At 45.7% G+C, this 24,713-nt stretch overlaps 15 protein-coding genes across 15 annotated transcripts; 10 read left to right on the forward strand and 5 right to left on the reverse strand.

The window, feature by feature from the left end:
• Positions 1-130: 130 nt before the first annotated feature.
• V1516DRAFT_613888 (uncharacterized protein) lies at positions 131-670 on the forward strand (the record flags this gene model as incomplete). Its single annotated transcript, XM_066919321.1, has 4 exons — positions 131-199; positions 254-384; positions 440-583; positions 646-670. Coding segments are annotated over 4 exons (369 nt in total), but the record flags the coding sequence as incomplete, so codon positions are not given.
• On the reverse strand, positions 666-2,040 carry V1516DRAFT_669436 (uncharacterized protein). The gene has a single exon (XM_066921180.1). The coding sequence runs from the start codon at positions 2,032-2,034 to the stop codon at positions 715-717; it is 1,320 nt and encodes a 439-aa protein (XP_066780290.1). The 5' UTR covers positions 2,035-2,040; the 3' UTR covers positions 666-714.
• A 2,319-nt stretch (positions 2,041-4,359) lies between these two features.
• V1516DRAFT_669439 (uncharacterized protein) lies at positions 4,360-6,248 on the forward strand. The gene has a single exon (XM_066921181.1). It carries the CDS (start codon positions 4,394-4,396, stop codon positions 6,197-6,199), a length of 1,806 nt encoding a protein of 601 aa, XP_066780291.1. The 5' UTR covers positions 4,360-4,393; the 3' UTR covers positions 6,200-6,248.
• V1516DRAFT_662178 (acid phosphatase-domain-containing protein) lies at positions 6,221-7,045 on the reverse strand (the record flags this gene model as incomplete). The annotated part of the gene is made up of 5 exons (XM_066920424.1): positions 6,221-6,266; positions 6,320-6,641; positions 6,704-6,875; positions 6,916-6,929; positions 6,976-7,045. 5 exons carry the CDS (start codon positions 7,043-7,045, stop codon positions 6,221-6,223), a joined length of 624 nt encoding a protein of 207 aa, XP_066780292.1.
• Positions 6,826-7,938, forward strand: V1516DRAFT_669443 (Prefoldin). Its single transcript, XM_066921182.1, has 5 exons — positions 6,826-7,293; positions 7,347-7,417; positions 7,463-7,587; positions 7,636-7,696; positions 7,765-7,938. Exons 1-5 carry the CDS (start codon positions 7,227-7,229, stop codon positions 7,816-7,818), a joined length of 378 nt encoding a protein of 125 aa, XP_066780293.1. The 5' UTR covers positions 6,826-7,226; the 3' UTR covers positions 7,819-7,938.
• On the reverse strand, positions 7,713-8,674 carry V1516DRAFT_689037 (uncharacterized protein). Its single transcript, XM_066923796.1, has 3 exons — positions 8,255-8,674; positions 7,933-8,207; positions 7,713-7,879 (listed from the first exon to the last, which is right to left on the reverse strand). Exons 1-3 carry the CDS (start codon positions 8,269-8,271, stop codon positions 7,821-7,823), a joined length of 351 nt encoding a protein of 116 aa, XP_066780294.1. The 5' UTR covers positions 8,272-8,674; the 3' UTR covers positions 7,713-7,820.
• V1516DRAFT_669448 (uncharacterized protein) lies at positions 8,299-10,949 on the forward strand. The gene is made up of 2 exons (XM_066921183.1): positions 8,299-8,588; positions 8,657-10,949. The coding sequence occupies exons 1-2, from the start codon at positions 8,412-8,414 to the stop codon at positions 10,766-10,768; spliced, it is 2,289 nt and encodes a 762-aa protein (XP_066780295.1). The 5' UTR covers positions 8,299-8,411; the 3' UTR covers positions 10,769-10,949.
• Positions 10,852-12,599, reverse strand: V1516DRAFT_632682 (uncharacterized protein). Its single transcript, XM_066919972.1, has 2 exons — positions 12,385-12,599; positions 10,852-12,332 (listed from the first exon to the last, which is right to left on the reverse strand). Exon 2 carries the CDS (start codon positions 12,267-12,269, stop codon positions 11,010-11,012), a length of 1,260 nt encoding a protein of 419 aa, XP_066780296.1. The 5' UTR covers positions 12,270-12,332; positions 12,385-12,599; the 3' UTR covers positions 10,852-11,009.
• A 131-nt stretch (positions 12,600-12,730) lies between these two features.
• On the forward strand, positions 12,731-13,504 carry V1516DRAFT_669451 (transmembrane protein 6/97). Its single transcript, XM_066921184.1, has 3 exons — positions 12,731-12,828; positions 12,880-13,097; positions 13,163-13,504. The coding sequence occupies exons 1-3, from the start codon at positions 12,779-12,781 to the stop codon at positions 13,399-13,401; spliced, it is 507 nt and encodes a 168-aa protein (XP_066780297.1). The 5' UTR covers positions 12,731-12,778; the 3' UTR covers positions 13,402-13,504.
• A 14-nt stretch (positions 13,505-13,518) lies between these two features.
• Positions 13,519-14,381, forward strand: V1516DRAFT_683574 (uncharacterized protein; the record flags this gene model as incomplete). Its single annotated transcript, XM_066923517.1, has 3 exons — positions 13,519-13,755; positions 13,806-14,258; positions 14,307-14,381. 3 exons carry the CDS (start codon positions 13,519-13,521, stop codon positions 14,379-14,381), a joined length of 765 nt encoding a protein of 254 aa, XP_066780298.1.
• Positions 14,382-15,081: 700 nt separating this feature from the next.
• On the forward strand, positions 15,082-17,217 carry V1516DRAFT_100104 (uncharacterized protein). Its single transcript, XM_066918581.1, has 2 exons — positions 15,082-16,494; positions 16,552-17,217. The coding sequence occupies exons 1-2, from the start codon at positions 15,139-15,141 to the stop codon at positions 16,816-16,818; spliced, it is 1,623 nt and encodes a 540-aa protein (XP_066780299.1). The 5' UTR covers positions 15,082-15,138; the 3' UTR covers positions 16,819-17,217.
• On the forward strand, positions 16,977-17,778 carry V1516DRAFT_662186 (uncharacterized protein; the record flags this gene model as incomplete). Its single annotated transcript, XM_066920425.1, has 2 exons — positions 16,977-16,991; positions 17,035-17,778. The coding sequence occupies 2 exons, from the start codon at positions 16,977-16,979 to the stop codon at positions 17,776-17,778; spliced, it is 759 nt and encodes a 252-aa protein (XP_066780300.1).
• A 618-nt stretch (positions 17,779-18,396) lies between these two features.
• On the forward strand, positions 18,397-19,418 carry V1516DRAFT_669459 (uncharacterized protein). Its single transcript, XM_066921185.1, has 2 exons — positions 18,397-18,951; positions 19,025-19,418. The coding sequence occupies exons 1-2, from the start codon at positions 18,497-18,499 to the stop codon at positions 19,218-19,220; spliced, it is 651 nt and encodes a 216-aa protein (XP_066780301.1). The 5' UTR covers positions 18,397-18,496; the 3' UTR covers positions 19,221-19,418.
• A 1,457-nt stretch (positions 19,419-20,875) lies between these two features.
• On the forward strand, positions 20,876-22,462 carry V1516DRAFT_694391 (cytochrome P450; the record flags this gene model as incomplete). The annotated part of the gene is made up of 1 exon (XM_066923944.1): positions 20,876-22,462. One exon carries the CDS (start codon positions 20,876-20,878, stop codon positions 22,460-22,462), a length of 1,587 nt encoding a protein of 528 aa, XP_066780302.1.
• A 139-nt stretch (positions 22,463-22,601) lies between these two features.
• V1516DRAFT_662189 (Dfp1/Him1, central region-domain-containing protein) lies at positions 22,602-24,649 on the reverse strand (the record flags this gene model as incomplete). Its single annotated transcript, XM_066920426.1, has 3 exons — positions 22,602-23,728; positions 23,783-23,912; positions 23,963-24,649. The coding sequence occupies 3 exons, from the start codon at positions 24,647-24,649 to the stop codon at positions 22,602-22,604; spliced, it is 1,944 nt and encodes a 647-aa protein (XP_066780303.1).
• Between the last annotated feature and the right edge of the window lie 64 nt (positions 24,650-24,713).

Here is a 24,713-nt window from a genome sequence, read left to right on the forward strand (position 1 = left end):
AGTACGCTGTTTATTTGAGTCTGCAAGAGTTGTGCCTGGCGGTGGAGTAAAAAAATTCGTCCCTGTAAAGCCGAAGATCGATAACAAAGGTGATGGCGAAGGTGACGGCGATGCTCGGCTGGTACCAGAGATTATTAATGCCAAACAAGACGAAAATGGGAAAGATATGTTTGTTTATATAACGCGAAGAGCAGCAGAGGTACTTTTTTCAGGTTTACATATTTATTTGGTTCACGAAGTCTGACTTCAATAGCGGCTCGCAGGAATAAAGCGACAAGACGGCAATCCGAACTTGTTTCTGCGAGTCCGGGTCGAAAGCGGCGGATGTCATGGGTTTCAATATTTGATGAGTCTTCAAGACGATCTCAATTCTTCAGACGATACGTATGTATTGGGTCTTGTCGTGCATATGCTGTAGTGATATTAACTAGGATACTAGAATTTTTGAATTAGACGGAGCCAGGGTCGTCATGGATGAAATGTCTCTGGGCATTTTGAAAGATTCGACGGTAGATTATACTACAGAATTAATCGGCAGCCAGTTTAAGATTGTGAATAATCCGCGAGCAAGTTCAAGTTGCGGGTATGTATTCTTGTTTGATTTACTGAGTCCACGTCTGTAGTGATCTTTGACTAACAAGTTAGATGTGGAACTAGTTTTGATATTGATTTCGAAGGATGATTATTAAGGTTATTAAATACTAAATACATAAATTATCGACCCACTATGGACCGTCCACGCCTTAAAAGCCCGGCTACTAACCGTGCCGGATTAGTAGACTGTTTGTCGTCGGGCGAATCTCGTTTAGTTAACCCGAGAACGCCCAAGGTCAGAGTTGCCGCACGCCGGGCGGGATGCAATTTGAGAATATTCGTTGACTGAGTTAGAGCGGTCGTGGATTTTGATCTGACCGGAACCGGGACGGGGACTGGCGCGGTAGGTAAGCATGTCGGAGTGGTGACTGCAAGTGGATCACCGTGAGACGATGGGCTCACAGTTTGTGAAGATTGCCGCGGCCGTAAGCTAGACAGTAGGGGCATAGGCCCGAAAATCGTACTTCCAGCGATATAGATAGCGGACATGGCAATTGCTTCTTCGAACCGAAAACAGCCAATATAGCCTTTGCACGAGATACGTTCGGCAGATGCAAGAATGTCGACACGGGACTTACGTAGATGAGCGAGTACAGTTCCGTCGGCAGAAATGAAGTCGAATGAGTGTGGGACTGGAGAAACGAGACTAGATGGTGATGTCGACATGCTATTGCTATTGCCGGTGGTAGATGTACTAGATTTTGGAATCCATCGACCGACAAGCGTTGGCGAGGGATCGATGCATGAGAGCGAAATGATCTCGATGTTCTCCGACGATGCAGACTCTCGCACGATGCGCCACTCTAGTTTTCCCGAGTGCCGGAACTGGAGGGTGTGATCGAGGGCCTGTGCTAGCAGAGACCGGTGGTTTGTGTCTGTAGATTCGCAGGAGTAGACTTTGAACTGAGAGCGGGAGTCACGGTCGTGGGACTTCTTGTGGGCAGAGGCGGTCGTCTGCGACGACCGCGTCAGATTACTGTTTGACCGCCGACGATGACGAGTGGAATTGGAACTTGAACGGGAAGGCGGACTGGTCGCGCAAAGGCTTTTGGGTGAGGACGGCATAGAGCGCAGTTTTGATGTCCGGCGGATGTCGAGGATAGGGAGGATCGCGCGACCGGAGACCATTTGGATCTGGAACAGCAGCGGCGACGACAGCGGAGCGGAAGGATAGTATTTTGAGGGTGTTATCCGAGGGGGAGGAGTTGCAAGAATATAAGACTCGACAGCGTCCGAGGAGGCCGTGTCCCGCGTAGCGCGTCGTGGGACATGGTGCTTGTGTGGACGGAGGCGCGGATGGATCTGGGAGCGCGAATCAGACTGGCTGAGGCCGACGCTGAGATCAGAGTCTGCACTAGACGACAGACTTGATATTGACATTGCGAAGTTAACCAAAGCGGATCTGGTAGAGGGAGAGGAATATATTTTAGAGCAGTTCATGAAAGTCGTGGGAGACAAAGACAAAGGAGGTCGGGAATAGATATATATTCAAAGTTTGGGCTGACGACCGTTGCGTATGCTGATGCTGATATATGTTTAGGGATGATGACAGCGACAAAGTCGATTGCAGGCCGCTGTACAGCAGAATATTGTAATATGCATCTGTCTGATTTTTTACGACGCTAATATTTACTATTTATATATCATACGTACATCTTGAATTATTGCATACGCTTGCATATAGCATGTCCTTGTCCAGAGACGTACTCCTTCCTCTATACGCGTAAAATCAAATTTTTTTGGGTCACCGTAGTCCCGACCACGATCTGCCTGGGAGACAATCCGATTGTTCGGACTGATATTCCCGATCCGCTTTGTAAGCGCTTACTTAACAGTCTATTGTTGGATTGCATAAGGGCAGAATTTGATGTGCGGCCGAAAGGCAAGTCTGTGCATGGTTGATTTGCGGTGCTAGTATGTCGAGCTAATTTAGGTAAGTAAGTAATACTGAGTTTTCGCGCGTAATGGGATCTACTGGATTCGGGCGACAAAAGTCGGCCGAATCTCATTTTTGCGAAGTCTGCATGAACGAACTAAACGAACTGAGGTGTGCCAACATGAAGAGAATAGAACTGAACGGACGGCTACATAGTCTATACGACTAGGCGTTTAGTAGGTCAGCTACTTCTTCTCCCAGCCCGTGCTCGGATAGAACGACGTCCGAAAACCGGAAGTCGAAACCCGGCGTAAAGTCGCATAAAAAAACCCTTTGCTGTAGTTGTCCAGTGGAAACGTTCGGTAGAAGCTTTGAGGCATCCAACGGCCGAGGTCCAAGGAGCAGACGGACAAAAGAGCTATACTTTAGAGTAGACGAGACTTCGGAACCGAGTCTCCCAAAGCGGATCTCGTAGTTTCTGTAGACTCGGAGCCTCAGTCGGCCCGGACTGGCTGTCTTTGAGTTCCGAGGCGATCCATGTGGTTGCTCCGTGGTTGGTTTAGAGAGCAACCCAGCCGAGCTTCGCGGACGACTCGTTCGATTCGGGAAATTTTGCACACTCTCGGGAGGTTCGCTCGGCTCGCTTGAACGTGACCTGACCTGGAAATGCCGGCTTTTTTGCAGCCAGTAGAGCTTGAAATGGGCGCTACTCGTTAGAGACTAGCGAGGCCACGACACAACCCCTGGTGGTCAATAGCAACATTCTTGCAATTGAAGCTGTTGTTCGTGACTGGCATAGATCTTTTAGTCTGTCCTAATTCCAAACTGTGACGGAAGTGCTTCGGTCGATCAAAGTGATTGTCTGCGATCGCCCAGCTGCTTCGCATGTGATCAAGGTAAGCCTCTTTGATTTCTGTAAGTAAGTTCTGTAGAAATCTGCTGCAGACGAATTACATTCTTAACAATTAAAGAGGCTATTCAACCACTTTTGTCTGATAGATACCAATGGTTTGTGTGTTTCTTTTTTTGCAAGAGAGCTCCTGACCAGTACTTTTGTACATGTTCTGGGACAGCTTATCCTAGACTCAAAACTATATGTCATGTAGTGTCATACATAGATGTGTAGTAACGCTTGTTCTGTCAGCGCTGGATGCAAGCGTGCAGACCTGTAGGCGTGCAAGCCTGCACGCCTGTAAAGTTGGTGCTAAGATCAACCGGACAGTGAGTCTGACAACCGTAGTTAGCCAAGCCTCGACAATGAGGTGAATATCCTCTCAGGTGTGCCGGCTCATGATTATTGTTGATCCTCATCTATCTACAATTTAAACTGGCATGTTTTTAGCATTCAAGTACGGTCTATGGCATAGCAGGATATCTTAGACTTCTGCTTGCGATAGCATGCGTGATGAACCGTCGAGAGTCAGGAACCAAGTCCGGATCAACCAACCAAACTCAGAGCTCTGCCTATCCCATACTCTACTCGCGATACTTCATACTGATCAGGTCTTATTCTCGGACCATTTTACGGCTAGATCGACAATTCGACTGGATCAACCATTGGCTATGAACTTTAACATCTCAACGTTAAACAACTTTTGCGTAGTTTCTTCTCTCTCTCTCAATGCTGCATTATTCGACACAGCTTATCTCGCAAAAGCCAATGTGTATAAGTTCCGCCTTAATGGCCTCTACCTCACCTCTACTCTACTCTAATATGCTGCTGATTCCATTACTGTTACCAGTCGCACTAGTGATCTGTCATCCCATCATCCAGATCAGGACAATAGTAGGACGTTTAATTTCTTACTAATTTCTTAGTCAGTGATGAGCCGCCTAGATGTCCCGATTTAGTAGTCCAACTGATTTTGACCTCAAAATATTTATCCATATCATTCACGACATACAATACAGATCACAGCAGTCATGGTATATAACGGACCATACTACGTGGGCATTGATGTCGGGACCGGCAGTGCGCGGGCATGTATAATTGACAATTCCGGCGAAATTCTTGCGATGGCTTCAAAGGCAATCCAACAATGGAATCCACGGCCGAATTTCTACAACCAGTCGTCGGACGACATCTGGGCTGCCTGCTGTTACTGTGTCAAGACCGTTTTGGCCGAGACCGGAATTGCAAAATCAGAAGTCAAAGGCATCGGATTCGATGGGACCTGTTCGCTTGTCGTCATTGACGACGAGACAGATGCGCCAGTAGCCGTGGGACCTGATTTTGGCGACAGCGCGCAAAACATAGTCCTGTGGATGGATCACCGCTGTCCCGATGAAACCGAGCAGATCAACGCCACTCGACATTCGTTGCTCAAATATGTCGGAGGCCAGATGTCTATCGAGATGGAGATCCCGAAAGTCAAGTGGTTGAAAAACAACATGCCCGAGGGTGTGTTCAACCGATGCAAGTTCTACGACCTTGCAGACTATCTCACACACCGGGCGACTAAAAAGGAAACTCGCTCATTTTGTTCTCTTGTTTGTAAGCAGGGCTACGTCCCCGTGGGCATCGACGGCAGCGTGAAGGGTTGGTCGGCGGATTTTCTCGAGGCCATCAACCTGCCTGAACTGGTCCACGACAATTTCCGCCGCATTGGCGGAGTTCTGGGTGTCAATAACACCATCTTGTCCGCAGGAGAATATCTAGGTGGACTTTGTGCGGTGGCTGCTGAGGAAATGGGACTTGAGATCAATACGGCAGTCGGCTCTGGTGTCATAGACGCGTACTCGGGCTGGATCGGCAGTGCTGCTGCCCCCATCAATAAGGCCGACAGCAACTGGGTCGAGCCAAATTATGGACCGGACAATGACATCAACCTATCGGTTCATCGTCTAGCCGCCGTCGCTGGCACCAGTACTTGTCACCTTGCGCTTACGAAGCAATGCCATTTTGTTCCTGGTGTCTGGGGACCTTATCGCGATGTGACCATGCCGAACTATTGGATGGCAGAGGGCGGCCAGTCAGCGACAGGTGCTTTACTAGCACATGTATTGACAACGCATCCCGCGCACGCAGAAGCCAAGTCGCTTGCAGACAAAGAGAATATTTCAATCTTCGAATTTCTCAACAATCGGGTAGAGAAGCTGCGACAGGACCAAGGTTTGCCTTCGCTGGAACATCTGATAAAAGATTTTTACTTCTACGGCGATTTGCATGGCAACCGATCGCCCATCGCATCCGAGAAAATGACCGGTGCCGTCGTCGGATTGACTTTCGACGTCTCGGTTGACAATCTAGCCATTGCATATCTTTCCGCGGTCGAATTCATCGGCCTGCAGACGCGGCACATCATTACGGCACTGAACAATTCTGGCCACGAAATCCAGAGTATTTTCTTGTCTGGTGGCCAATGCCGGAATCCGGTGCTCACTGCACTCATGGCGTCGACGACCGGCATGCCTGTCGTGATTCCAAAATATATCGATTCCGCGGTGGTGTTTGGGTCTGCTCTACTGGGGGCGAAGGCGGCATCCGCTGATGCTAACGGATATACCGATAATCTGTGGGCGATCATGCGCAGGTTGACTGGATATGGACGCGCAGTATATCCTACGAAAGATGAGCAGGAGAAAAAGCTGATCGACGCGAAGTACGCGATTTTCCTCGACATGGCCAACCGCCAGCAGAGCTATCGCTCACTGGTTGACTCAGTTCTTGCGGGCGACGCTGCGCAGACTCAGGCCATTGAATCTACGTTGGATTTGAAGCAGTATTAGAATTTGATAGTGTAATATAGCTTACTCAAATGACATCATATCACCGTAGCCATTTCCAAAGCCTTTTCTGGGCTCGTTAGTTATCAGTGTCGTTATTTTCTCTATTGTTTCAAAACTCACAGGCGTTGCAGTTTCCGGGGTTTCTTGGCACCAGACTGATATTCTTGCCGATGAACTCTCCATTCTTCTATACCACGTCGAAACAGATCCCAAGTGACTCCATCTTGCACAAACATAAACTTGACGCCGAGCTCGTACTCTACCTCTTTGTTTCGGGACTCGTCGTCGAAAAATAGCATTTCATGGTACGGAATTTCTGTGTCTGTGCGGATCCTGGAAAAGTGTGTCAGCTTAGAACCTGGGTAAATTTGCACCGCATCGAAATGGTCCATAGCCGGTTTGTTATCGATTTCAATAAGTCGAAGCATGGACTTCGCCGTCGCTATTCTTGTTAGTGTTAATTCGTTCATCCCTCTTTAACTGCATTGACAAAAGACTACATACAAATGGCGTCAGTACGACTTGCTGCGCCTACTAAAACACCTCGAGCCTTCAGTGCAGATATCACCCTGGCGACGTCTTTAAAAAACCCAATTTTTTCGCCAGACCTATCAACGACATGGTCGCGTGTCTTTCCGGCGCGGACAGGCGGTGACACGTTGACATCGCTCCAGCACTGGTTCTGGTTAGTTTGTATTAGGTGGCTTCAGGATCACGGAGATACATGCAGCTATAGAGTTAGAAGATGCACAAATAACGGATGAAAATCTACTTACGCCAGAGAGTATAATCGAGGTCAAATACGACTATTTTAGGTAGATCTCCGTCCAAAAAGTCGTCTTTCATTATTATGGTATAAATTGTAACAGTTTATCGTAACATATTGGTTTGTGGGAGACATCAGATGAACATGATTGGGACCATCTAAAATAATACTATACCAAATTTTAGCATATGATCATAACTATAAGCAACAAATCTAGCATTATATTATATATGCTATTGGATTAAAAAAATAAGAAGAACAATGGCAAATGCTAAAGATCAGGCGGAATACGAAAAAATTCTTGACTCGCTACGCAGCATCCAGTTAGGTATGTATTTCAGCAATCTCAATAGCGGCATGTATACTAATTCAATGTGCCAGAATTATCGACTTTCATCGAAACGCGGCAGAAACTAGAATCACAGCTCCAAGAAAGTTTGATAGTGCAAAAGGTAACGATATCTAGAGCAAGATCAAGATCGAGTTAACCAAAGCAGGAATTCGATATTCTTGACCAAGATTCGAAAATTTACAAACTCATCGGTCCCGTGCTTGTTCCACAGGACCGGCAAGAAGCAGTAATGAACGTTGACAAAAGACTCGAGTTTATTCAGTCTGAAATGTACGTTTACCCTTGTTATCTACCTTAACTACTCTTTAACATCTACAGAAAACGCACTGAAACAAAGATCGCAGAAGCTCAGACAAACACAGATAAAAAACGCTCAGAGGTATGGCAATGCAAGGTCATAGTCGAAAATCGCATTTATTTAAAACTCACACTAATATAATCTTACAGCTACTCGCATTCCAGGCGCAGATCCAGCAGAAAGTAGCTGGCGCTGCAGCATAGAATTATCGGCGGAAGGCGACAATCTCGCTGATCTGGATAACTTTTGAAATCGGCACTTCGACTAATCTATGTTAATATCTATCTATCTAACCCAATAAATACTAATTTACTTACGCTGTTTATATTTGCCTTTCGAGTTCGTAGCCACCAGAATCTTAACTTTCTCCTTCGAAATTTGCTCTTCCTCTTTGTTCTCCATAACCGTGTAGTCCGCCCCGTTCTTGGTAAACACGACCTCAGTTCCGGATTGCTGGACAGGGATGTGACTCGGCAGTTGTCCATGAAGAGACTTCGGCGCCCGAATCAGCCAGAGTTGCTTGGTTTTGGTGATCTTAGAAGCTTCAAACCGACTACTGGCAATTCGATCATAGCCTCTTGGAGGATGATATCTAGGATTGCTATTAGTAACCTAAAAGATCTATTAATGCATTCGTACTCTTCATTATCCGACATAATTATTTATTTAATCTATATTCGATCCATAGAACATAATTAATTTTATGCAGTCTAGGGACTACTGTAAAATATAACCAGCTGGGAGAAAGAAAATTTCCATCGAAGCTCCTCCACTGCCGAAGATCCCATACACCAGAATGAACCGGATTTCACGGCTAAAATACAAGATAACAGGTCGGTATTGCCATGCGCGTACGTCATTATATCGGTCTTACTCTTCTGGTCCGGAAATCGGGCGGAAAATCACGGATCATGCTCCGAAGCCGTGGATGGAATATCAACCATTTCGAGCAGGTGCTCAGGCCAAAATTCAGGTACGTTGATATTGACGAATTCTTTTAACCAAAAATAAAATCCGAATGAAGCTTACTGAGAATAAAAGGCACGCACAAAATATACGGCTGAAGAGCTTGATGCTGCGTTCAACTCGTTGCTGAACCCGGAACCGTCAAGTCAACAGATACATGTGCCGAAACTGTTGTCAAAGATAGATAACTTTACGAAGTTGGAGAAAGTCGAAAACAAAGAGATGATCGACAGAATGATCCGGAAATTAGTGATTCTTCCGAAATCGAAAATAAAATCTCTCGAAATACCGGATTTGGTCAGAAAACGAGTTGTCGATCATGATCCACATGCTTTTGAGGTCGTATCTGGCTCATATGACTGGGAACGAGTTCTGACCGTCCTGTTTGAACTGCCATTGGTTTTCGAAGACCTTGAAATTGAGGACATCAAGTTATTTGTCTCGAACATCCCTGTAGAATCGCGAGCGAAACATGCGCAGAACCTGATTGCTCTCGTGAACAAGTCACAGCACTCCATGGATTTACAGCTCTACAATCTCATTATGGAATCATACGCACATACTTGCCGGTCGGACTGCTTCGAGCTCTGCGCAGAGATGCTTGCTGCCGGAATCGAACCCGATGAAATTACATATCAGCACATTCTCCAGCTATTTTTTAGGCAAGAAAACTACGATCAGCTGTCCGCAACGGTCAGCCATATGCTCAACAACAAAATCGAACTGAACCTGAATCATTACGAGATCGTACTACAGAGCTGTTTACAGCTTGAGCGATATGATGAGTTGTTGCAGATTTTCCAGTTTATGAAGTTCCGATCATTGCAAACTCAACCCAACGCAAAGATATTCAGTATCATGATCATGGCTGCTGGCATGAAGCGCAACGTGGAACAAGCCATCAATCTTTACGAAGAGATGACGACACGACCAATTGATCCCATCAAAACGACCCCAGAGACATTACAATCACTGATATTTGCATGCGCACGCCGGTTCGACTACCAGGCGCGTGCATGGGAGCTGGCAGTGGAATACCACGAGCGTAACTTCCCCATCTCAAGAGAGTTTTATAATACACTGTTGCACCTGTGTGGAGAATCTGGAGACATTAAGATTGCGCGCTCGATCATTACGCAGATGACTGTCAACTCGGCAATGATGAGTCCTGATATATTTTCGTTCCAGAACTTGATGAAGGCTTATGCTATCGCCGGCGCGAAACGCCGAATTCATGCTCCACCACTTGCTCCTCTACAAGGAACGCAGCTGGCTAAAATTAACACTTTGTTTCTCCACAATCAACTGTCGCAGCCCGCCAATTTCGAGGCTGGTCTCGTGCCGTTTCTGCCTACTATTGACATTTTGGGCAAAGAGGAGATCCAGAGCGAGTCTCGCGCAATAATGACGTTTCTGCAGACCAAAGCTCCAGATCTCATTTCCCGTGTGCTTGTGTATAATTTCCTTAAGATGGCTATTAACGGTAATTTTAAGTCGGAATTTCGCATCCGGTTCGCAGAGACCACAGTGCCTGCAGTTGACCCAAACGTGTCTGGTGTTCCGGACGCGGCCTATATTGGTTGGGCCAGTCAACAGCGAAAAAATCCTGTTCGGACTTTTTTGCCGTCATCCAACAATACCGCAAACTCTACAGACGCTACAGATACTACAGACACCACCAAACTATCAGCTCGAACGGACACAGTCAAGCGTCATCTTCTGCGAGCGTCCGACTCCCGGCTCACGACGAAAGTTTTCCGAGACTTGCATATCTACCAACTAGCACTTGATGCTGCATATAAAAGTCTGACTCCAGTGAACCGAGATACGACGTTTATTGAGGCCGTGTTTCGTGAGCGACAGGCATATATCGCGTCGCAATCCGCTGCAGATTATACGCGGTTATCAGAGCGTTCGAAAATTCTCTCAGACAAGTTTGCGACTATCAAGCTGATCAATGGATACGCGCGTGCGGAGGCTTTCGAGCAGGCCGCTGCCATACTCCAGGAAACCTGTCACGACCTTGAGTTTGAGTTTAAAGACCTCCTCATTCTCCATACAAAGGCGAAGCAGACTGGTAATTTGGCCATCTGTGACTTGGTTCGCCAGGCAGCAGCCATAGGAGCTGCATCTGATCGACGTAGACTTGATTTCGAAGCGAAACTCAATCTTATCACCGACTTGTAAATTTTTATTATTTGGGCAACCACTAATTTTAGATGTTACCTATTGATGCTATTTTTATTACGGTTGGCGTTTTTGAAGGTGCTTTTACGATTATATCTCTTTATTCATCTTTAACTCACATTCACGAGGAATCACAAGACCAAACCAAACCAAATAAACCAACCAGATCCGAGTAACAAGCATACAATAAACAAGCAACCAAAATACAAGCACATCCAAAACCAATCGAATCGAATTCAACTCAATTCTCCGGTGACGAATGATCCGTGGGATCCAGACCACCAACACAGATTTTGCGCAGACGATGACGGGACAATGCGTCTTGTCGCGCAAACGACTTGCCGCAAGGACATACAAATGGCCTCGCATCTTCGTGGATTTTCTCATGACGACGTAAATCATGTTGGCGCACAAACCGTGCGCTGCACACCGGACAGCTATGTGGTTTATCTGATAGATGCGTCTGGATATGCGTTCGGATGTTGTACCGACGACCAAATTGCTTGTTGCATCCATTGTAGTTGCAGATATACTTGTTATCCTTTGTTGGTCCAATCACATACACGTCCAAAGTTCGAGTTGGCAGTCTGTTCCGTTTTTCGTCCGCCTCAGACTCGTCCACATCGATGACAAGTTTTTGGTTCGTCACTGGATCAGACGTTAAAATAGGTCGCCATGTCGTGGTCCACGTTTTTTTGTTGCTCCCATTCCCAGATACGCTACAGATCCCGTTGCCTGCACTTGCAAATCGGTGGCTCTGAGTCAGTTCGGGAGACGAAAAGTCGCTCATATCTTCGGTCGGCGAAAATGCCGGCGAAACCGCGTCAGAAGTATAGTCAGCTTCATAATCGCTTTCAACAGGTACACGATTGTCATGAACTCCGTGCATGTAATTGTTTGTTAGAAACGAATCCGAGTATGCAAACGCCTGTTGCGGGGGTGCATTCATAGGAAGTCGAGCTGGCGGAGAAGATGGCAATATCCAAGGCGCCGATGACTTCTGTTTAAACGTTAACCCATAATCGGGGAAATCTTCTATCGGAAGACCATAGCTCTCTGGACCATCAACTTGAGCTTGTTGACTCTGACTGAGAAGCATGCCTGGGGTCGTGAATGTCGACTGGATTGGCACTTTAGAGATGATATCGTATCGGTTACCGACGAGTGCGGGCTCCTGAGCAATGACCGGTGAGGCATTAATGAAATCTGTCGTTGGAGGTCCTCGCAGAGTTGACATTAACTGGTCGCTCTGGTCGTCCCAGATCTTCGTCATCACGTTGTATGCGTTTGTTGAGTCTTCCAATGGTGCGCTGTAAAACATTTCTGACTCGCTTCCAGAGAGAGATAAGTCTGGAGAGCTGTTGTAGAGCAGCTCCGGAGAAACTGACGCTCGTGGTGGCAAGGATGGAGAAAGGAACTGATTTTTGAGATCAACTGATCCTTGGGTCATAGACCACCCGGGGTAGAGATCGGTCATCATCGAATAATCTTCCGTAGACATTGAGGAGCAAGATAAATATATAAAAAGAATATATAAAAAAGTGGTAAAAAGTCGACCAGCGAGCTAAATATTGTCAATAACAAGAATGAAATTTTAGCTTTTAGTTATGTTTTACCTTTTATTTTCTGAACCAATAAAGAATCGAAATAGAATATCTGCAGTCCAGCTGCGAATTAATTCTATAAGTAAAGAGAGATGTTTAAATGATAGCTTGAACGGCTAGAAGAAAAGAAGTGAATAAAGTGAAGTAAAAACAGGACGAATCTGTAAACAATTAATCTCGAGAACAGGAGTCGGCACACATACACGATTCCCCGGGCCGAGTTCAATTAATATTTTTTAATTTCCGGAAAGGGATATATGTAAACATTATGTGGCGCCGCGCGGTTGGCAGGGCAACCTGATACTGCATCGATAAGGAGTTGGTCCCATACTACTAAATTGTATAATTCAGGTTGACTTAACTGCATAAGTAAAATTTAAATAAAGTAAAGAAGTTAACTTAGATAATGACGTCAACAACTTTGAGGAAATTGGATTATTTTTATGTGTTTTATTTGTAAGTATTCTAAGGAAGCAGATATTGTCGTATACTGACTAATTGATGCAGTGTATTCCATGCGATAATCACTATTCTTATTGACGCCGCGATCGTGATACCTCGGAAATATCAATTATCATTTCAAACTTTTCTACTCGATAAGCATATTCAAGACCACAACGACCCGCTCGTAGCTGATCCTCCGGTCTGGTTCCAATCGTTTGTGGTTGTAGAAGTTGTGGGTCAATTGCCCTTTTTTTTTATCGCCGCATATGCGTTTGCGAAAGGTATTTTAATTTCTCGGCATATCACTTGCTGAATTAGAAATTTGACTGGTATTCTAATTATGCAGGATCGGCAAATATCTACATCACGACATTAGTCTACGGAGTCGTGGCGAGTATCACCACATATGGATGCCTGGCCGAAGTCATGTTTGGCCTTGATTCGGCGGCACTTTCGGCGAGTGACCGACAATCTCTTATTTGGATGTATCTGCCCACGTTTGTAATTCCGCTCGGAATTGCTATTGATATGAGCTGTCGCATATCAAAATTGTTGTCGATACCGATAAGCAAGAAAGAGCAGTAAGCGTTGTTCGTATACGCGACGCGTGCAGTATATCACGTGACGAAGTAAACATGTAGGCATTGAATCTATCAGCTAGCAATAGTACAAAGGAGAGTAACGAATATAATATCGATAAACATGACGACGAAAACGTTCGATGAACCGGAACTAGGCCGGAACGTGCCCGATTTTGAAATTCAGATCTTACATCATCCACCAGTTCACCAAAAACTGCAGCTGTCTTCACAGGATGTGCGATATTTGCAGAATATGATGCTAGAACGAGCGCAGGACAAGATCAATGCTGCGATTCCAGCGATCGATCTGGCAGCTGATGATCCTGTGCGTGATGAAGTTGAGGCTCGTGTTCGTGAGGTGTGAACCATGCAGGCTTTGTGATGAGATGGTCGAGCTGACTGATGCAGTTTGTGTTGAGGACGTTTGACCTCTCGAAATACAGTTTAGTCGTCGATGGAATTGAAGCCTCTGATCCAGGACTTTCATCACTGATGGCTGGGACGGAGTTGGAATCAGTCACTGCCGACGGGCGTAAGCAGCCACAGTTCTCTCATAGCACAAGACTAACATGTCAAGAAATCGAGCCATTCGACCTGGAACTAAACGAGCAAGTTCGGGATCTATATACACAAATTGATAACGCGACAGTTGCAGTCACGAATCTACGGCGCAAAACACCGTTACAAGTGGTAGCAAAATATGCGCAGGAATTAGAAGACTGGTCAAGTCGTCCGAGTCCTATATCCGGGCTGATTCAGGCTGAAACGGACCCGCATGATGACACTGAAGTGTTTCCTCGGCAGGAGCGTGTTGCACAGGATTATAATGCTCTAATGGTTTCCCTGGCAGATATCAAAAAGGTACGTTTATTAGCTTGAGTTACTCTACGACATCTATTAACAGACCAGAATGTCATGGACACGGCAGCAAAAATCAACAGAGCTGATGAGGCGCTTGCTCAATATGAGCTCAATTTGAGCTGATCCGACTTTTTTTATTCCAGTGCATATTATAATACTATAATATAATAATATGTAAGTAGCAGTATGTATATACATTTGTAGAACAGAAGCTCACAGGGTGAGATTAAGATCATTGCAGAGCAACTTGGACGTCTAATATTATTGCCAAAAATCAATATCATACTTTGAAATCCGTTCAGCTGAATCGAAGAACTCAAGATTACGGTCTCAGCTATTTCAGCCGACTGAATAAGGAATGACACCGGTTGGAATATTGGGGAATAAGATTGACTACTAATTACTGGGTTCCTCTCTTTGCTATTCACAAGATGGCATGAACTGAACTAAATACAGTTGAAACTGAAAGATAGGATAATTTTGAATGATTAACAGGCTTTAAAGCTTACAGAACAATAAGATCAGCAAGATCTAATTGGGCTACAAGTATATTGTTGAACAGAATACTGTGAAGTATCTCGATCTGCTCGTTTGGCTGAGCTCCTCCTGAAATGGCTTTTGAAATGGGTCCGGAGATAGATGCTTCCGTAACCAATGTCAAATATTCTATGATAACCGATCCTTGTATAATAACCGAAAATAGTGCTAAGGTCAAATCATATGGCAAATGAGTTTGCATAATGATGATTCAAAAGCGAATTGGCATATTACCAAATCTTCAACATAGTATTACGTAACCCTCCCAGCTGCATGTCTCCCAGCAATATGAAGTAGATCAGATGGAGATAAGATGCTGATGTAAATTTGACGCACAATTGTAATGAAACAAGGAATAATTCGACAATTAGCGCATAGGGCGATGAGAGCTTGCATAAAAGGTCGACTGAATAGACAACTATACGGTAAACGCATCTATTCACAAGTTACTAGACCACAGGAGAAAAATCGGAGCGACCTCCAACAGGCAGATGACCATGTTGACGAAACCGCAGACACCGGATACATGAAACGGCGGTTGATGCAGCTTGCCGAAGAATCGACACCGATTAAAGACGATCCATTATCCGGGCAAGCAGTTCGAATGCCGTTCGTTGCGCGAGAAGAAGATCCCCGCACCTCCGCCGTTATGACCGAACAGGAAATTCGAGATATCCAAGAACGTCTGGCATCGCGAACATATAAGGCAGACCATGTTCAAGCGCTTGCTGTATCGACGCTGCCGCGAGCTGCGAGTAAGCATACGAGGGATATCGCCTACAGTAGGCCCTGGACAGGAACTGAATCGACTCAAGATGCGGTGCTGCGAATGCTTGTTGACGTGAACAAACCGCTTCGAGTTCCCGGAGGGGGTCCTCGTCGCCCGCCGATATCCGGAAGCAATGGCAATGTTATACCCATGCCGACTATGGCGAAATCTCTGCCTGCATCTGTCCGTATTGCGGAGGCACGAGAGAAAACTTTAGAGTACTCTCTTGCACGGAATGTAGAGAAGACGAGTAAGTCGAGCGCGGCCCCACCTGAGCGTGATCCAGAATTTTCTAAAATCTATGGGGAGCGATTTAAGTCACCCCGCGCGATGCCAGGGACTCTACATGGACTGCGAGCGTTAGCAGACGAGCGGATCGAGGAGGCACGAGCGAGAGGTCAATTCAATAACATTAAGCGAGGGGGAAAACTAGACATGGACGCGCGAGCGACTTCGCCTTTTCTCGATACGACAGAGTTTTTCCTGAACCGCATTATACAGCGACAAGATATAACACCTCCTTGGATTGATAAACAGACCACTGTGCGTATGGACTTGCGTCGATTCAGAGCTGATTTGCGAGAAGGCTGGAAGCGACATGCAATGCGGTTCATTGCCAGCGAAGGCGGACCCATCGATGAGCAGATGGCGCGTGCAAACAGGTACGCAGCTGCAGAGCTATTGTATGCGAAGCGAACAGGCATTCTTGACCGGAAAAAGGACGACGAACGGTTACACGAGGAGAACGTCAACGAGCTCCGCGAATTTGCCGTTGATTCGGAACGCGAGATGCCGCGGGCTGACGATGGACTCCCCGTAGATGAAACCCATTCTCGGCTGTCGAAAGTGGAATGGGAAAATTTAGAACAGTCGTACCATGAGTTATCAATTAAAACACTTAACGATAGTATTCGGAGCTACAATCTAATGGTATGTTTTTCCGTAATTGTGGATACTCCAACAGATGTCATATCTAATCATGCTTAGGCACCAGCACCAGCTCGCCGCGCTTACCTGAGCTTAGCACGAGAACGAGCTATTTGCTACGCCGACGCAGCTCCATTACTCGCCGACGCGTTATGGAACCGCGATCGGCTCGCAAGGTCAGGAAGAACGACATTCGATCTGGGACCGAGAAAGCCGGGTTCAGTAGTTAACACCGTCTTTGGGGATAGTATGGTTGTAATGGAGAAGCGCGATGGCGAGTACGGCTTGAAAGAAATGTTTAAAGATATGTTTCGGAGGAGACGATGATCACTAGTACAATAGTTGATGCGGTTTGTTTACCTTTGTCACCACCGGGCCGTATTCAAATCTCCTTCTGCCGAATTGTAAATAATCAATTAGATCTATATTTTACACATCAATCAATCAGAATATATAATGAACGATATTGTATTTATTATAGTCCAATGTGGTTCAAACTTGTATGTAGATAATACCGTCTTGACAACATAAACTAACCTACAGGCTCATAAACCGACTGGTTTAAAGATTGGAAATGCAGAGTCAGGAGCGGTTCCTCAATGCTGCGTTGAAGTACACGAGTGTTCAGAATCAAAAGCACCGATTAATTTAGAGGCTTATAAAGAAGAGCGGCAACAGAAAGTCCATCGGCAGAACGACTCACAGATCAAATCACAATTTGGGGTTAGAAAATTGTCCCCACAATTCAAATCAGTCTATAAACCACGGCTTCCAATTCAGCAGAGCAAATCAAATCCTGAATTACAGGTATTAAGAACTATTACTGACAAGTCTCCATATGGTGATGACAGGAGGTCAAGTAGTAATGACGAGTCGCCGTATACTTTAGCAGCGCATGAGCTCCGAGAGATCGAAGCCAAACTGCTTGCGCGTCGAAAGTCAGATTCAAGCCGACGTCCAACAAGCAGTTTTCGCTCGACTATTCAAAAATGTAAATCTTCGCTGCGTCTGGATACTCTTCCATTAACTGGCGTACGATTTGACATTCGCCATCGTCGACAACAGCACTCGGATATCCCAAAAGAATGGCTTGACGTGTCAAACACAAAACCAGGCCAACCACAAATGGTCGGCTCATTTACTTATTTGCATGCTGATCCTTACCGGAGTCGCGTGCGCCAAATTCTAGATGCACATCGGCACTTGGAGAAACAGAGAAGAAAACCAGGCTATGAGCAGTTGCTGGATGTAGAGCGATTACGCCGGCTACGGGCATCCTTGCATTAATACCAGTATTATAAATGATATTAATTGAGTATATTTAGTTTATCAAGTTTTCTTGTCGTTATATAGAGCGCAATCTTGTTAGAAGAGATCTAATCTCCTATTCAGCGGTTCCAATCCGGTGTAGAATGGTACATCTAATAGATCCGCTGGGTATGCTTTGACAAAAGATCAAATATATGCCTCGTATTATGCATGATCAGCCAGTTCGAGCTCTAACTTAGGAAATCTTCGCATCAAATTTTGAAAATTAGAACTTTATGTATCATGATCTGTCTTCCTCATATGGAGTTCTTCATGATCATTTCTCCTCTGTGGGACATATCACGTGCAGCTATCAAAAGAGAGTCTGCATTTCACTTTATGCCTCATGATATGATTAGATGTGGAACTAAAATTGCACAAGTTGGCGGTTAGGAGAATTTATAAAGACAGAGACAGCAAATAATAATGACCTTGAAGTTTCGAACAAGTACTAGTAAAGTTGCATTATATCCTGAAATTTACAAATCAAAACCACCTTCCACGTAGAGATAGCCTGATAAATACGTCATCGCCGGAGTAACCGGATCTGTAGACAGTATAGGGCGAGCAGTATCACATGAATTGGTCTTGAGTTATAATTAAAGTAGTATTGAATTGTGCTCAAATCCAACATTGCTCTTCGCTGTCGATACTGAAGTGAGATTCCGCGTCGAATTTATCATTATTGCGAGAATCAATGTCAGACCAGGATGTAATGCGACTCAACGAGCGCCAAAGGGCGGAATATGAGAACAAAATGAAGACCCACGGCTTAATCAAAGGTACGGTGGGCGGGTTTGCATTTGGAACCGGACTTTCGTGGTTTTTATCGCACCGGTTCCCAGTGGTGAGAAACACAATAACACTACGACTGGCTGCACTCGCGATTCCGACAATTTTCCTCGGCCGAGTAGGTGCGGAACAGGAGTATCACCATGCGATGATGCGCGAGCGAGGTGTGTACGCGATCGAAAAACGCGAGGCAGCCATCGACTACGACAAACTTGACGGCGTAGACAAGGCTGTCACCTTTGCGAAACAGAACAAGGTCCCGCTTATACTTGGCTCATTTGTAGCGTCACTTCCAGTCATATACGGAGTCATTTCTCGCGATAAACTATTGACGCAGGCGCAGATCTGGGTGCAAGTCAGGTATGACAGGTCTTCACTCATTCTTTGCTCTCTTTTGTTACCATGTCGAAGCCAACCACTAACAACTACTCAGAATGTATGCGCAGGCAATGGCGCTAGCGACAATAGTGCTGACGGCTGTGGCATCGTTCGGCTCGTCGAGTGAATCGGAATACATCTTGGATCCAAAGGATCCACATCACCACTTGATCCACAGCTCAGCAGGCGCGAAGAGACATGCAAATGTCGACAACCATTGGAAGACGATTTTGGACGAGGAGGAAAAGTGATTGGGGTACGATGAACTATGCATCACTTAATATATCTGTTCGATCGGACCAATAATGCTTAGATGCTTGTAGATGCAACGAGTCTGTCTCGTTTAATGCAAGTCCGTCCATACGGCAATGATAAACTTTATATTGTATATCCTGTACAGATGTAAACTTTAGATCATATTAAATAATGTCTTGTTACTCAGAGTTCATGGACAATCCTAAATAATGAAGTATGGGCCTGGCCACCGGCTTCGAACTTTGTTTTTGTTCAGGCAAGTTGGAACCGCCGCACGTTTTCACGTGTCTTTCTCGCCTAAATCTCTCCGTAAATATTCGTGGAACACATGGGACAAATCGGAGCACGTGCAGGAGCCCCTGTTGATAAGCAAACAGGTACAACAATATAAAACTTGATATTCAATCTGCTTTCGCGATGTCAACTTTGTACAGGAATAGATTCTAATGATTACAAGTCTAAAACTTATTAAGAGACAACATTTCACAGTTGATCGAGGGTTTGACTTTTTTAACTTTGTACATAGCCAAGAGGTTGCCGACTCTGAAGCTGCTTCTCAGTGTTATCTAGTAGCATATATGGTGAACCACCTGAAACTGCAAAACTCTCAGCGAAAGCAAAGAAACTGAGAGACGGCAAGCTTTAAAAAAAAATTCCTTTGACTATATGCAGGATTATATAAGCAAAAACAGCATAAGAGAAGCTCTTGCAGTTCTCCGTAGACAGTGACAATTCATCATGACTGTTTGGCAACCGGTTACCTTAGGGCAATTAAGGTCGATATCGGACCATAACTGCGATGAAGTGCGGGGAGATTTTCAGTATCGGGATCGCCATAGAGCCCCGTATTGTTCATATGAATTCTAAGTTCTATAATTTCGGATAATTTGAGATGGTCATCTGAACAGCCGGGTGTTTACGAATACGAAACTGCAAGTAAAATCTTAAGTACAAATCCAAAAATTTCTCTACCAAAGACGTGTAACCTATTTTTGTTTACCAGTCTTTAGTTTGCGCAGCATCATGTTCGAGTAAAATACTTTACAGGCAGTCATCACATGATTCTACCATTGTAGTATAGATAAGATAGTTCAGATAAGCAGGATTTGATTGGCCGGTTACAATTCATATTTGTATGTAAGGTTGTGACTCGTAGTTGTCTCAATATATGGTATTACAGAATTAATAGGAATAAAATCATTGTTTTATTGCCATTGTCATCGTTCTTGTCGCTGTCGTTTGTTCAAGTCATTGCGGATGGTGTGAGAGGGCAGAACATACAGGTAGACGATAACGTTTACATTGAATTTGTGTGCAAGATAACGCATAATATTTAACACAACAAATGATAACCCAACAGAAAAAATTAAATATCCATGTAATAAAGCGGTTAGTGTAAAATGTAATGATAAGCTGCTTCTGAATGACGAATCTCAGGCGCAAAATCTGACAGCACGGCTCTTCCCGGCGCTATACCTTTACCTACGATATTCCATCAAAATCAACTCTTCAGTCAGTTCAAACGGCCCAACATCGCGAAGTTGTTTAATGGGATATTTCAATAATTAGGATATCAAAACAATAGCATTTGACTTGCTTTAGCGATTCCCTCCTAATTTCGACTGTCGTTCGAGGTCCTAAATCAGGCTAAATGATTGCAATACAGAAGCAGCTCTTGATTGCGTTGGTCGTTGACCTAGCGTACCATTTCTTGAACGGGGTTCAGCTTACTCCAGTCAGTCTGTTCCTATGGTTTATTCCGTTCTTTATTTTTGTCGGGTCGATCTTCCTTACGCTGCGAATCTTTGTCTATCCGACAGTGTTTTCGCCGTTCAGACATCTACCCGCGTTGGAGCGGACTAGTATTTTCTGGGGCAATTTCGCAGATTTTGGAGTGCACAAGTACCACCAGGGCCTTGAGATGGCCGACGCATATCCAGACGCAGATTTCACTCGGTTCTGGGGTCCACTGGGTGCAGATTATTTGATCGCGCAGTCGTTCGAAGCGAACCAGGCAATCATGCAGGCAGAAGTCTACAGCTTCATGAAGCCGACCACCGTATCCCGCGGGTTCAAAGCGGTCATAGGAAATGGCCTCTTTTTCTCGGAAGGTCAGGAACACAAATTCCAGCGCCGACTTTTGACGCCTGCCTTCACTAGTTCGCATGTCCGAACATTTCTACCTGTGTTTGTGAATGGCCTGATAAAACTCACCACTATACTCGACGAGAAGCTCAAGGACGGCCCTCAAGAGATCAAGATGTTACCGTACATTTCGCGACTTGCGCTGGATTCAATCGGCGAGGCGGCTTTCGGCGTCAATCTAGGCGCTCTTACCGACGAGAACAACGAGCTAGTGCGCGCCTACCACCGCCTGTCTGCCCCGACTGACGAAGCTTTTGATTTCATGTTACTGTCGATCGTACCTGGTTGGAGCTATGTACCAACGCCTGTCAATCGTAGGATGAAAGCATCAAAGAAAATTTTCAAGGACGCGGTGTCATCTGTTCTCAAGCGGCGAATCGACGCCGTCTACGAAAAGCAAGTTTTTGGCAAAGATCGTGATATTCTGAGCATTCTGCTGAAAGACGAGACTCACCGCTGGACAGTTGATGAAATCGAAAATCAGATGATGACCTTGCTTCTTGCTGGCCATGAAACCACTGCTAGTGGTCTTTCTTGGGGACTCCACTTACTCGCCATTAACCAGGACATGCAGGACCGCCTCCGTACAGAGATCCGTACCGAACTGCCGAATGGCCTCGCCTCCTGGGACTCGGCTGAAGCTATCTTGAACCTTAAGTATCTCAACAACGTCGCCCGGGAATGTCTCCGCCTCGCTTCACCAATTCCCGTCACGCTTCGTGAGGCCCGCATAGATGTTGAAGTCCTCGGCTTGAAAATCCACAAGGGAACTCAAATCTTCATTCCCATCGAGGCGCTTAACAAGAGTCCTCGTGTCTGGGGTGCTGACGCAAAAGAGTTCAATCCGGATCGCTGGGACAACACCCAGATCACAAGCCCATACGGATTCTCGACCTTCATTCATGGAGCAAGATCCTGTATCGGTCGCCGAATCGCTGAACTTGAGTTTCGAACTTTCATGGCTGCCTTTGTGTCAAAGTACAAGTTCGAGATCATTACTCCTGAGCAAGCTATACCTGAAGACTTTGTCCTTACTTTGAAACCTGGAAATGGAATGCTTCTCAAAGTATCCATTGTTCCAGGTTATGATTGATTTCAATACTACTACAGACTGAAATAAGATTTACGAGAATTGTAGAATGTAATAATATTATGGATATCTAGTATGCTCATGCAAATGCAATATCATAGCAGTCATAATCAGGTCATAAGTCATAAATGTAATAATGGATTTATCCAATCCTCGCCAATAACTCATCAATCTCCGCGAAATTTTCCTGGTTACACGCGAACTTGCGATGTTTTCTTGACTGCAAATGGTCTTCATAGTCATCGAACCGATCACGGCAGTTCTCGCAGTAACCTGGACGGACTGCTTGCACGGCGACTTCCTCCCGCTTCACGGCCACTGCAGCAACTGCTATCGGCTTGCGCTTTCGTTCAAATATTTTCTTTTTCAGCGATGTTACCTCTTTGGATTGAATCTGCGACGTGCTTGCGCCCAACCCATTTGCTTGTCCGCCGGATTGGGTCATCGATTTCACGTTCGACGTGATATTTGACATGTTGATTCCTGTTGCTATCAATTCTTGTCCCTGCAAGTGGCCCTGAGCGTGATCATGGATTTGTTTCTGCACTTGGACGTTTGATTTCTTTGCAGACTGTGATTTGGGGATCGCAAGCACACGCTTAGGCGTTCCATTCGTTTTGCCAGGTACCGCGTTGGCTCGCGCAGACGTCATCCGAACTGGTGTCATCGCTGTCCCTGTTCGTACACCTCCATGAACGGATTCACGATCATCTCCAGCACCATCTCCAGTTTTCCATCCACCCGTATGCTGTTCTACTCGCCGACTCTTAGTCTCACCTCGACTAGTGACAACCTGTTCCTGGTCAGCTCTTGTCCGCTTACACTTCACGCCAAGTTCAAGCCGGTGTCTGAGCTCCTCGTTCGCAGACTCGTACGCGCTATTTTTATGTCGTCGTAAGAATGAGTGGTCGGGCAAAAACGGACATTTGTACTGTCCGCTTGGTTGAAACTGTGGCCAATCCCCCGTATTGGCCTCAGTCGGCTTACTATATTCACGGACCATCACAGACCGGTATACACCTGAGCTATCGCGTATATGGATGTATGGCCCCTTAAAGTAATACACATCATCTCGTCGAGCACGCGGGTCGCTGTCCGCTGGACCTTTCAGTTTCTCCTCACGTAGCATACGCGTAAGATTGTTGCTCATATCCATAGGGGCAGTATTCGGTAACGGAACTACTGATCTATGGTCCTGTGTCTGTCGCTCTCCAAACACAAGTGTTTGGATTGAAACATCTGTCACGTTTGCTAAAAATCTGCAAAGTTCTATTTACTGTCAGTTTCGCTGTTCCATTCAGTTTCCTGTAAAGCAAATCTTACTTTCATATGTCCAGAGCTTCATCGACCGCTGCTTGGCTTGCGTGATGATATCGGCAGGTGGATATTGCTCCGTTAATGGGCGGTTGGTTATCACATGCGAAACACCGCCATGGAAAAAAGTTTCGATGGCCTAAAATATTAGCAAAAAGCAAACTTTCTATGACATACGTAGATACTCACAGATCCTAAATGTACAAGTTGTTTTTTGATTCTGTCCTTGGACGGATCTTCGATAGCGTCGAAATAGAACGTACTGGCAGTAAGCACGCGCCGCCATTGTTTTTGCCAGAGTAAAAGCGATTCTGGGTCTCGCTCATGATTTGCAGCTGCAGTTTCATGTTCTCGTTCTCGGTCACGGTCCCGTTCTCGATCTCGCGCTCGCGAGAGTGGAACACGAGGTTGGCGATTGACATCAGATTCTCGAGTTCGTGACACAGCAACAACCCGCGACGGGGGCACAACAGCATAAACATTATTAGCAGAAGCAGTAGACGCAGTTCGGACACGCTGGTTCGCAAGGATGTTGGTAGCGTCGTCTTCGTGTCGTCGGGCGAGAACGGAATATGAAGAAGAGGTGGAGTCGGCTAGTCCGACACTGCCAGAATTGGCGGCACTTCGTGATCTGCCAAAATAGAGTCGCTGCGAGACCGCTGCAGCAGACACAGAAGCAGATGTGAGGGCAGGGGCAGACCCATTACCATGGGCACGAGAATAGCCGTTCGACGCGCTGTTCTCATGGTCGTGTGAAGGCGACGTCGAGCCGGAATTTACGTCGTTGTTCACACCAGACGCAGGTAGAGATGCACGCGAAAGCAAGTCAGACACGACGTGAAACCTGTTGGCTAGGTGATGTTCAGTATCTGACATTGTGATATGTCTCTGTGCTATGTGAAGTGGTATTGGAGGAATTCGGATTGACTGTCTGGATCAA

The sequence above is a fragment of the Lipomyces oligophaga genome (genome assembly GCF_038497815.1).
Source record: "Lipomyces oligophaga strain CBS 7107 unplaced genomic scaffold V1516scaffold_1, whole genome shotgun sequence".
Taxonomy (NCBI): Eukaryota; Fungi; Ascomycota; class Lipomycetes; order Lipomycetales; family Lipomycetaceae; genus Lipomyces; species [Lipomyces] oligophaga.

Bases quoted from the DNA above. Each gene is read 5' to 3' on its own strand.
- V1516DRAFT_669451 (XM_066921184.1), top strand. From the start codon at position 12,779: ATGACGTCAACAACTTTGAGGAAATTGGATTATTTTTATGTGTTTTAT. The intron at 12,829-12,879 runs GTAAGTATTCTA...TAATTGATGCAG, and splicing joins TATTTTTATGTGTTTTATTT to TGTATTCCATGCGATAATCA. The intron at 13,098-13,162 runs GTATTTTAATTT...CTAATTATGCAG, and splicing joins CGCATATGCGTTTGCGAAAG to GATCGGCAAATATCTACATC.
- V1516DRAFT_669436 (XM_066921180.1), bottom strand. From the start codon at position 2,034: ATGAACTGCTCTAAAATATATTCCTCTCCCTCTACCAGATCCGCTTTG.
- V1516DRAFT_669448 (XM_066921183.1), top strand. From the start codon at position 8,412: ATGAACCGGATTTCACGGCTAAAATACAAGATAACAGGTCGGTATTGC. The intron at 8,589-8,656 runs GTACGTTGATAT...TGAGAATAAAAG, and splicing joins GTGCTCAGGCCAAAATTCAG to GCACGCACAAAATATACGGC.
- V1516DRAFT_100104 (XM_066918581.1), top strand. From the start codon at position 15,139: ATGAAACAAGGAATAATTCGACAATTAGCGCATAGGGCGATGAGAGCT. The intron at 16,495-16,551 runs GTATGTTTTTCC...AATCATGCTTAG, and splicing joins TTCGGAGCTACAATCTAATG to GCACCAGCACCAGCTCGCCG.
- V1516DRAFT_689037 (XM_066923796.1), bottom strand. The intron at 7,880-7,932 runs GTAAGTAAATTA...AACATAGATTAG, and splicing joins GAAAGGCAAATATAAACAGC to TCGAAGTGCCGATTTCAAAA.
- V1516DRAFT_669443 (XM_066921182.1), top strand. From the start codon at position 7,227: ATGGCAAATGCTAAAGATCAGGCGGAATACGAAAAAATTCTTGACTCG. The intron at 7,294-7,346 runs GTATGTATTTCA...TCAATGTGCCAG, and splicing joins GCTACGCAGCATCCAGTTAG to AATTATCGACTTTCATCGAA. The intron at 7,697-7,764 runs GTATGGCAATGC...ATAATCTTACAG, and splicing joins CAGATAAAAAACGCTCAGAG to CTACTCGCATTCCAGGCGCA.
- V1516DRAFT_632682 (XM_066919972.1), bottom strand. From the start codon at position 12,269: ATGTCTACGGAAGATTATTCGATGATGACCGATCTCTACCCCGGGTGG.
- V1516DRAFT_669459 (XM_066921185.1), top strand. From the start codon at position 18,497: ATGTCAGACCAGGATGTAATGCGACTCAACGAGCGCCAAAGGGCGGAA. The intron at 18,952-19,024 runs GTATGACAGGTC...ACAACTACTCAG, and splicing joins CAGATCTGGGTGCAAGTCAG to AATGTATGCGCAGGCAATGG.
- V1516DRAFT_669439 (XM_066921181.1), top strand. From the start codon at position 4,394: ATGGTATATAACGGACCATACTACGTGGGCATTGATGTCGGGACCGGC.